This window comes from Perna viridis, chromosome 6 (genome assembly GCF_037379345.1).
Source record: "Perna viridis isolate PV_CMFRI_1.1 ecotype Kerala chromosome 6, ASM3737934v1, whole genome shotgun sequence".
Lineage (NCBI taxonomy): Eukaryota > Metazoa > Mollusca > Bivalvia > Mytilida > Mytilidae > Perna > Perna viridis.
In genome coordinates, this window is record NC_142450.1 from 10,724,964 (window position 1) to 10,736,979 (window position 12,016).

Genomic DNA, 12,016 nt, shown 5'->3' on the forward strand with positions numbered 1-12,016 from the left:
GTTGGTGATAAGCAATTGATAATAAACCATGGACTTGGTGTTTACCCTGTCAAAGTTGATGTGCAAATTTTAGTGACACAAGGTGAGGTTGACTACGTATTTTCAGCAACCGGAGCGGCGCAAAGGGACAATGATGCCGACTATACCTTTGGTGGAGTCGTTTACATATACAATAGATATAACGTAAAGATTTACCTACCTAATGCGAACCAAAGTGGAATTGCTTACTCGGGTACTTTTTTTATATTTTGTAGAGTCATATCTACTACATGTACATGTACCAATGTCATGTTACTTAATTATTCACAAAATGTGGCCTTGCTTACCAATATAAAAAGACAAGATTATTGGAAAAAGTCAATTTGTAAACAGATAGCAATTTGTTTTTAAAAAGGTGCAAACTGAATGATCTACTGTGCAAAAATACATTGCAAATAAAAGCTGTTGGTAATAACAAACCAAGTACATCATAAACATGGTTTTTAAACATTTTGTTTCATTGTATTTATATGAATAAATTAAATACTAAACCTAATAAGGTATTACATTGCTTGATTTGGTGTACAAGTGTTTCATTGTGTGACATCAGAACAAAACAGAGGACGTCAAAATTTTTTTTAAAAATTTAGAAAAGTTTGATTAGCTGTATTTGCAGTATGCAATACGTTGTAGGATCGTCGCCATTTTACAAAGGAGGGTCAGCATTATTTTCAACATCTGGGAAAGTAAGAGTGCGGATCTGGACATCGTGCGATTTACCACAGCCTTCTTTCAGTGGTTCGGTAAAAATGAATGGTAAGGATTATTACATCCATTGTTTTATCAAGATTATACCATTTCATTTGTCGAGTGGAACATGAAATATCAATCATTCACAGCACGTGAGCTAGTAATCAATAACAAACAAGTATAGCAGAAGCGTATCGCACATGACAGTACTACGAATAGTCATAGATAAAGACTAACTTACTTGTGCTGATTTTATATCTCAAATATAGCTCTGGTTAAAACATATGTGTTTGAACAAACTTTCTTGTAAAGTTAAAGTTTATCATGCAAGAGTAATCAAGGGAACCAAGGTTATAGCGGTATTCAAAAGAATGTTATCCAGGGACAAAGGCCAGAAATTGAAAACATACATACACAACAAAGAACATAAATTTACTAAAATCAAGTACAAAGTAACAAAAGCAAATGAGCAACTCCACTAAAAACTGGTAGCATGGGCCAGGTAAGGTAAGCGTTCCCTGCTTTTCTAGAAACACCGATATAACGATACCGAAAGAAGTTCAGTATTTTGCCAATTATCATAACCTATTGAAATGTTCAAATACTCATAGTCAGGGAAACGAACAAATAGAGATTAAAATTTTTACGTTGATTGTCATTAAAAAAATTCTTTTGTAGAGCTGTTATGAAAACGAAATATTTTTGATATCTGCTTTTGCTCATTGCAGATCACGACACATATGTAACAAGTCGCTTCCCTCATTTCTCGTACCCTAATCGTAATTTTTAGTGCTTTTATTTAAATCCATATTTATTATCAAAATGTAATCAATTTAAACAGAGGTAAGTATGGAAGTTTGAATAAGTTAAAGTTTCATTTGAAATAAATCTAAAAACAAAATAAATCTAAAATAATACTTTATGATGCATGGCTTTATTCTAGTCTACAATGCATCATTCAGAGAATTGGTGCATAATCTTCAAGAAACACCAGATATGGTAACTGTTCGTGCTCTGCTTGGAGACGGCTATATGTCAGATGCACAAGGTAAATGAGGAAATATAAAAATTATCGAATTCATAATAACCAACCAGGAAAGAAAATATTAAATATATAAACTTACACAAATCAAGCATAAAACCGGATGTTTATGACAAGGTGGCGCTGCCTTTGTAGTGTGCATTTGTGGGAAAAAATAATAAATTGGAAAAAAAATCTATTAGTCTATAGATTATATCAAGAGATGACTGCTGGTGTCTAATTCAAGAAATATGTTTTAAAAGAGACAGAAGTTGCCGTTTAGGTACTCTCATTACATGCAATTTCTAGTTCTAAATAATATGTAAACAGGATCTGGTTCAACCCATCATGTATTCTGAAATGCATGTTACCAAGTCAGGACCATTGCAGTGGTTTTCTAACATTCGGATTTTTGCTCTTATATTGCCATTTGCTATAAAGAATTTTCTCTTTAACTATTCCTTTTGACTACTGCATAGATTAAATCACTTTCGTAATTTTGTTATTATCATTCATGTAACAGATTTCGGATTATTGATTGAAGAACTTCTTCAGTATATCTGTATGTGAAATTCAAATACCTTGTTTCATGATTTTTTTGTTGTCTTTCAAAAGACTCAGAGAGAATTCCGACTCATAAGAGTAAAATAATTTTATCATAATAATCCTTTCTTTCATTTAACTATGTCTGGAGGCCCGAAATTATAAGATAATGTTATTTAGCTTTGTCATAAGACTATTTGGTTGGTTTTCCTTGACGTCATTGAACTTTTGTACCCACGACTCAACTTATCAAAAGCTGTATAAAGTTGATATTAAAGAACAATCATTTCTACTGAAGAAATACAAAAGAACGACAATTGACATTTCTTTTAATGATTTAATTTAGTAGAAATCTTTGTTAGAAGTGCGAAATTCTCTAAAGAGCACAATAAATAACATGTTACCCGAACTATTATGATATGTTATTTAATCATCTGATGGTTTGTTTTATTTTATTTATTTTAAATTTTATATTGTACTTTTTATGGTGAATTAAACAATATTGAATTCATTATAGGATTAAACACGTTTTTTTCCAGATTTTATGGATCTGTAAAATCAGACAATGCACTTACAAAACATTTTTTTTAATTCTTATATTTTTCTTACCCCTAACCATCTGAAATATATTAATAGTTTTTTAATTCAGTGAAATTGCCACCCTAAATTAACATTGCAAATGGCGGCCATGAACGGACAACGTGATATGGTTGTCAATTTTAATATTCAAAATATTTAAGGGCTACTGATGACAATATACAAAGTCGAAAATGAATGAATAAAATGACGATAATACTGTTGTACGTCTCTAGTCGGCTCTATCTTTTGTCGAAGCGATCTTAGACACGTTGTTTACGATACATGGAATTTACAGTGTTGCAAAAAACTGTCATTGTAAAAGACGAACAAGCAATCATAATACAGGACAAAAGCATATCCTAATTAGATTGGAATCGTGAATTGTTATTTCTTTGCCTCTGACAGTTATAAAAAACTCTTTTTTTGCAAACTATAACTTGCAAAGGTAAACACGTTCATTTGTTTCGGATATCATATATTTTAAGGAACTGTGTTTAACTCTGAACCTACCATTTGGGAATGCATATCTGGAATACTCTTCGGTTATGATGGTATTTCAGTGTGGCTCTGGGCACCAAAAATGAAACAGCTATATGGATGCCAAAGTACGGCAAGTTAGACACTTAATGATAAATCAAAATAGTATTTAAAGAACCTACAACAGTACACTAAAATTGATTTATCGTCTGTTTATTATTATTTTGTTTCTTTTTCTGTTGTTCACAATATAAACTTATTATAACAACTAATAAACAAATATAATTTTCTAGCACAAAAAAAAAATCATTTCTGATATATGATGTTAGAATTATATATGTTATAAGAAATTATTGAAGAGAAAAGCTATCAATGAACTAAATGACGAACGCCATGACTGTTAAGTTGTTCAAGAAGTGTGGAAACATTCCGTTAGCCATTTGGTATGGACATTTTCTATATTAAACGTCTTTAAGGTAGAGCCTGTCTTACTGGCACTGATTTTCTTCTGTGTCGTACAAAACGCCATTAAATTAAATTAAAATTAAACTTCAGATCAGATTTGTTTGTAGTGTAAATGTCATAGTGTGTTTCTTTTTTAGGTTGATGACATACGGAAAACTCGTCATATGTTTCTAAATACCAAATTTTAACGATATTGTGTGTGTCATTGTACCTGGAATATGTATTCTTTTTTGTTCTTATATTTTTGTCTCCTTGCTCATATATATTTCAGTATTTTTCCTGTAAATTCAAAACGGTTTCGCATGGGCAAGGCCAGCTTTTTATTTATAACAAATCGTATTTTCATTTATTTACCTTGAACATTGTAAGGTGCCATTTGCTGTACAACCAGCGACGGCTGGAGTAGTCGTCGTCGTTACATTGAGGGAAAGATTGAAGTTTTATTATGGACATTACCAAAAAAGGAACATTCGTACTCGGAACAAATAAAACTTTTGTCTAATTCAATACCAGTTGAGATTACTAACATACCAACAACAGCTATCTCAGACTTTCTTCTTGATTTAGAGGTATGAATAACACAAACCAGCACAAAAACATTAGTAACAATTTCATTTTAACGTTATATTAAAGAGTAACAATGCAATAACTTAAGATTGATGTAAAATAAATAAACTAAAAAGAGAAAACAACGTTGTTACAACAACACATGGAACACACACAAAAACAAACAAAATGGAACAAAGTTAATTTTTATCATTTTAAACCATTAAGAGGCTGTATCACCAAGCATTGAGCATTTTCCTTTTAGAATTTCCAGAATAAACTAATTTTTTATGCAAGCCATTTTATAAAATATGCTGTTCCAAAAGTGAAATTATGGTTTAATTGATATTTTTTTCATTCTTGTTTCCATGATAAAGCATCACATATAATGCTTTTCCACGGTCATAGTATATTTACTGAAAAATCGTATTAAAAATAATGATAGCTTCATTATCTGAGTTAAAAACGTTGAATAACGGATAAATGTATGTAAAAATACTCTTAACTCATTGACCATTTATCAGTTCACAAAATATATTTCTTATCTCATATTACAGGCTAGAAATTGTGAAAAATGCATAATCGGTAGGCCTTATTTTTTTTCTAAAACGCAACACTATTTTTTAAAAGTTGATAATCTGTAAAAAGCATATATAAACGGTTTAAACAAATTGTGTTAATAAAAATGGGCAGTTTGTTCTTGGAAGCTGAAAGCCAGGCAGAAGCTATTCAAAGTTTACGTGATCTAGCCAAAAAATAGTGACTGTATTTGGTTCTGAAAGATGTTGCCATTAACAATTCTTCAAACATCTTCTCCTTTGACTGAATGGATTTGGATGAAGCTTAATATGATAGTTTTTGTTTAGAGTATCCTGCACAAAATGACCGTTTGGATTTTTGATCTGATAAAAAAAACATGGCCCTGTTACTAAAAATAGAACATAGGGGTCAGACAGAAGGTTTTTGCATATATCCCCAACACCGTTAGGTTTAACCACAGTCTGACAGGGTTAAAGTATTCAACACGATAAGATCTATTTGTGGTCAAATTTTGGTGAAAATCTTTTGACCCATGTTGGAGCTATTGCCCTTTTTTGGACGTTTTTTGCTGTTTTTGATGTTACCACTTTCAAAAATCTCTTCCTCAGAAACTACTATACAGTATTCAATGAAAGTTGGTATTTGTTTTTTGTTTTTGTTTTTTTGTTGTTTTTTTTGGGGGGGTATCTTTAATAAAATGACCATTTGGATTTTTGATCTGTTAAAAACATGGCCGCCTTTACTAAAAATAGAACATAGGGTCAGACAGCAGATTTTGGCATATATCTCCAAAACCGTTAGGTTTAGTCAGTATCTTTTAAATGCCGAAATGATCCGTATTATAAGGTCTACAAAAGTCTCTCAGGGATCAATGTTATCAGTCTCTATGTAAGAGTCATTGCCCTTGGGAGGTGTAAAATGACTCTTTTTGTACAGTTTTCAACCAATATCTTGAAAACTATAATAGATAGAATGAAACTTTTAAAAAGTGGACTTCTGATGAATATATACATTGTATACTTTTTCAAACTGAAAAATTTCGACCATAGAAAATTTCCTTACAGTCACCTTACATGTAAATATTGGTTGCTATGCATGTTGCTTAGATGTCACTTTAGTTTTCTCCATGCTCATATGAAAGTCATGGATAAATAATAAATTCATAATGATATCTTTCTTCAAACGAAGTATTCTGATGGTAATAAAAATGGTTTCCAAGCAATGACTTTGGTTGCTAAGTAATAATTTTGGTTGCTGGGTTTTCCTTTGCATCAATTAATCTTATAGGCCATTTTTATAAGCAAATTTGACTTTGAAAAGTATATATATGAACATTTTTATTGTTGTATGACATGTTTAAAAGAGATGATTCTGCTTTAAAATTAAAATAACACACCCTTTCATGATAAAATTACACCATGTTTTGTGGATTATTTTTTTTTCTTTTTAAATGCAAAAGTCACCCATGTTTATTTTTTAGAGATGATATCATGGTATTATATTGCAGGAAAACTAAAGCCATTAGTTTCTTTATTGTTGCGCTTTTTTTTTGGGGGGGGAACAATAATGGTAAGCACTATTTATAAAATTTTATCTAAGAGTTTTACACCATGTCTGATATAACGTTACCATAGCAACCACATTTTTGAAGCATCATAATTTTAACATTATTTCTGGGTTTCACACATTGTATATTTTGATATAAATCTGATACAACTATAATTATTGATTTATTGAGTGATGATTAAAGACTTATAAGAACACTTGTTTTCATGTTTTTATGCATAAAATTCATTGAAATAAAGGCTGTTGCTATGGAAACAGAAAATATTTTTTACCAATAAATATTTCTAAAATATCATAATATTTTTTTCTGAGTGTTTTTATACAAAAACAAAACTATATAAGACAATTTTAGGCAAAATTATTTTTTTTCAGTTTCCATGTTAAGGTCAGTGATTGATGACACAGCCTCTAAAATCTAAACAGTATCTAAATTCAGTTAGCATTTGTTTTTGTTATTACTAAGATATCTGATGGTTCTTGAACCACAACAAAAATTGAATAGCAATGCTGTTTTATTCTTTGCGAAAAAATAAGCTCCTTGGCATTCTTTTTTTAATGGTCGCTCTTTTTTCAACAGACAACTTACCATCGACATGTTTGCATATCTCGTCCTAATGGACATAATTAAAATAGTACTATTACAATATCATTTGTTTTTAAAATTGAGACTAAATTTGTTTCAAGGTTGAAGTGAATATTGGAACAGATGAAACAGTTCAACGGAGTATGCGGTTTAAGTGTGCTGGAAATGCTATGGTGTCAAAGGACAATAATTATGGTAATCTTGTATACATTCACACAAACAGCTCTGTGATGGTCTGGGTACCGAACAAACCTGGTAAATTGATATTTGTTGGAGGTGTTTGGGGAGATGGTGAACATAGTATATCTGAACAAACTGGGAGGTTGATTATTAAAATGCACAATTTTAACGATTTTAGTGAGTATCTACGGTGAAAGCTATATATATGTAACCAATGTTTTGTACGTACGCGTTTCCGATTTATGATATGATGTCAGTATTATATTTAACATCGGGAATAATTAATTGACATTAACTTTCTATGACATCATGTATTTCAGTACGTATCGAAATATTGTACAAAAATGATATAATCACTAACCATGATTGAGTTACTAACAGAAAAAAATTGCACACAACAGATAATATAAATAAACTCGAAAAATAGAAGCAAATGTAAGGAACTGGACAAGACACAGCATCGGGGTAATTATTCTTTTCGTTTCTAGGAAGACCCACCGTGTTGAACGTTGAACGTATGAAAAATTTCTTTTCTTTTTGCTTTGTTTTGTTTTTTGTTTTAAATCAATTCTTATAAAGTCTTATCCCATTTTTTGGGGGGATAAAGATACCTCAAGCTGCATAAACAGTACTTGTCATCCTTATTACGACAAAAACAACCATACTGACGTTGAATGTGACTGTACAGGAATTCCATTTACCGGAAAACATTGTGAGACTGGTAAAGTATATTTTCTTTATTTACGTAAAAATAATAGTACGGTATGTCAAGACTTGAAAAACAAAATGTTGATGTAAACAAAAGTGGAATTTGAAAGTGATATTTTTCAGCGGAGATGACTTAAGATAATTTTTGTCTTGACTTATTACGAAAGAAACAACGAGAGGACGATTTAAATCTAACGGAAGTTACATCCTGCTTAAATTTACGGGATTTATTGATTTAATGCAGGCAAAATGAACGAATAGTTCCGAATGAGAAAAACAATCTGAATGTAGAGTGAGCTACTTTCGTACCTTGGCACATGGGACAACTCGGTCCACAGACATGTTATTACAAGTCTACTTGAACCTGGGTCTTTATCAATAAGCCACTCTAGCTAAAAACCGTGTCCTCATACATGTTAAATCTGTTTCATATTAATGTTTATCTCTGTATTTTTTAACATAAATATCGATACGTAAACTATCCTGATAAAAAAATCTTCTTGACCATTTTAGATTTGAGGTTTGAAAATTATTTTATCTTTATTTTGATTTCTAGCTACATGTGGTGCGCCTCCTACTTTCAATAATTCAACTGTTGTTTACAATGACACAAAATCACATGGTGTTGCAGTTTACTCTTGTAACAAAGGTTTTGTTAAAGTCACCGGAGATTATTTACATCATTGTATTTGGCCCAACTGGGTTGGACAATATCTTGTTTGTGCAGGTAAGTGCTTGAAATTTTACAAGTTATAGTAACGAAAAATAGATAAACTAAATAGCTAAGAAATTAATGCAGATGTGTCTTTTGGTAAGCATTTCCAGGTTATGGTACGAGAACTGCTTTGTTGCATGTCGACATTTTAGTCTTGTCGAAGATGAAAATGTCTATTTATGAAATTTGTATGTCGTATGTCTCACATTAAAGAGATACATTTGACTAGTTCTATAAAAATACCAAAACAAAAATGTAGTACATATCAATCATTTTAAAATGCCTGGCATGCCCCCCGTACGGGATCTCAATTATTTTAAAGGTATAAATGTATTGTTTCTCAAGAAATAAATGTGTTAAGAAATGACTTTTGCAAATATTTATTATTAGTTATTTGTTTATCCATAATATTAATCTTTACTTACGTACTACTTTACTATAAAAACAATTTAGATACAGCCAATTAATATCATTGCTGTTTCTAGAAACTTGTGGATTGCCACCAATATACCCAAACACTACTCGCCTGTTTAATGGAATTTTAAATGGGAGTATGGCTGACTATAGATGTCGGACAGGGTACTTTAAATTTGCTGGAGCTATGGTGCATTATTGTGTGGACTCTCTGTGGGAAGGGGAGCCTTTACAATGTATTGGTAAGGGAAACTATAAAGAAATGCAAAATAAACAACAGAGAACATGTAAACTAAAGCGAAGGTTACTTGATTTTCTTATTCTGTAAGTAGTTTATAAAGAAAAATAGTTTTTTATCACACATGAATGAAAACAAACTGAGGAAAAAATTATTTGAAACAAATTGTAGAAAAGACAATTTTGACAAGTCAGTCCTAGGACAGAATGTACCAATATCAGTGCTCTGAAATGTGTTTTTCTTACAATAGGTAACAAATTATTACATGTATTTGTGATAAATAAGAATTATAACGATTGAAAATAACGGAAATAACGGAAGTCAACCGTGCAACATGAGTTTTTTTTTTATTTCACTTCTTACAGTTATTCTACTCGCTTCAAATACAAATACAGGATTGTGACGATTAGAGATGAATTTAAATACGGTTTTCCTGGCGATTTTCATGAAAGAAAATTACGTTATTCTTTTGTGTTTCAATAGCAAGATTTTAATACATATCAACATGAATATAAACCATTATTAAAAGGTAAACAAAGAAAATTTAATAGCTCATCTTGTTGTGTTAATAAATCCCCACCTGCGGGGTGTATAGCAATATGGATTTCTGTCCGTCCGTCTGTACTTTCGTCCTTCTGTTACACACACAAATACACATATCCTTCTCCGTAATCACAGTGCACTCGTACACTACCAATTTGAATGTAATGATACCTTCAAATTATCCTTTTTACAGATATATCAAATGTGCATCTCCTAATCTAGATTTAGATCAAATCAATTAAGATGTGAAATAGTGAGCAGGGTCTCAATTCAGTAAGCATTGCTCTCAGTTTACTAATTTTTGTTATATCCCCCATTCTAATTAACACGCATCTTCAGTATAAAGTAATCAAATGTATCTGTTTCAGATCATATTCCTGTTTCTGAAATCAAGCTGCGTACTAAAGATATTAAAGAGGCTTTGTACATGGACAAGAAAGCAACATCTGGGTATACACGTCTAAAAGTATGTGCTGAGGATAACAGAACATCCAGCAAAGGAATGGGTTTAATCGGAATTGTAATACTTGCATTAACTGTTCTGTTTATTTTATTTATAGACTGTGTAGGATTATGTATAGTTTTTGATCGTTGACAAACTATAAGCCTTTATTTTCAAATACCAATTTTGCGTAGTAATGTATTTAAAAGTCTGAATTATACATTTAACACTTACATTTACTTAAAAAAAAAATCTGGTATTAATGGATTTCACCTAAGTTATCACTTATTAGACAAATAATTCGTGAAGCTGAGGATTATTTTGCAAGAAATGGACCGATTTGTCGCCAACACATGTCCAATTATCTGGATTGAATCGTATCTGAGATTCTTATATGACGTGCTACAAAGCTCTTTAGACCACAGTCATGGTAAACAAAAACGCATGACCAACATTGCATGCAACACATAGGCTGCGTCTATGAAAACAAATATGTAGAAACTAGTCATATTAGGGTCGAAATAAAGCACAGATCACCATTTTATCATTGTTTTAACACAGGTTAGCCATTTATGTCGTTACTAACCCCTAGCTGGCACTAAGGCTAAAACAAAACGACATAAATGGCCAGCCCATCGTAAAACAATAATAAAATTGAGTTTCCATGATTTATTTCTTAATACATTGATCAGTGTGGAGCAATTAACTGGCATGTATATTGAAAATTGACCCGATCGACTGTGAAATTTGTTCACCATAGGCTTGAAATTTTGATATAGTGTACAAGGGCTAGAAATGAATCAGATGAAGGTATATCAGTTTGATATGTGGTTAATGTTTATCATCACTCTTGGAAGTCACAAATGAATACAGTAAATGTTCAAAAGCATTTTATCTTATGCTACAATGGCAATGTTCTAAATCATATGTTGATCATGTATCGTCCTTATAGTTAATCGTTATTTTCCATTTTATTTCTATATCGCTTTTAATGTAACAAGTATATTTGGTGGTGTGAATTGATTAGAAGGATCAAATGCACTTTTATAGATTTCATGATTGGTCACAAAAATATAAGTATGTTTGCGAAAGCTTTTATGTTTTTTTACCTATTCGTTAAAATTTGCCAATTATTCATATTATGTAAATAAAAAAGGGAGAAACATTTCTAGTTTTTAAAACAATACCATTAACTAGTAAATAAAAATCAATTCGGTTAAAACGTTTCTGTTCAATTCAAATATAAACTTAGTTATTAACCTTGTTTACCTTGTCCCGAAGTCAAACATCTGGGCTTGAAGACCCTAAGACCCTTCTGAAGTTTATTTTTTGGACTTCCGGTCTATATATATCTGGCTTAAATTTTATTACGAGGTTATTCCAATGTTTTTTGAGGTTGATCTTAAAGGCGTTTTACTGACTTGCTTTCCACTACAGGATTTGGCAGAATGTTCAATGTATCCACTGTTCGTTGTGAGAAACTGTATTTCCTTATATTGTTCCTAGAAAACTTCTTTTATATTTTGAAGGCATGCCCTCTGGTTGTTGTTGGTCTAATTGAAATTAAACTTTAGCTATCGCGTTTGTCTTTTGTTATTACCTAATATGTTTCCACAATATCTTAACTACGGTATTGAAGTGATGGCAAATCTAGTTACTTAAATCTTTCAATATAGCTCAAGTGTTGTATATTTTTTAACTAGTTTTGTTGCCCTGCTTTTGACGTT

The 12,016-nt window shown here is 31.2% G+C and overlaps 1 protein-coding gene across 1 annotated transcript; it reads left to right on the plus strand.

Moving 5' to 3' along the window:
* Positions 1-676: 676 nt before the first annotated feature.
* Positions 677-11,583, plus strand: LOC148613620 (uncharacterized). The gene is made up of 9 exons (XM_088586120.1): positions 677-795; positions 1,673-1,777; positions 3,358-3,477; positions 4,184-4,383; positions 7,151-7,406; positions 7,837-7,950; positions 8,494-8,664; positions 9,138-9,308; positions 10,216-11,583. Exons 1-9 carry the CDS (start codon positions 789-791, stop codon positions 10,440-10,442), a joined length of 1,371 nt encoding a protein of 456 aa, XP_088442246.1. The 5' UTR covers positions 677-788; the 3' UTR covers positions 10,443-11,583.
* Positions 11,584-12,016: the final 433 nt, after the last annotated feature.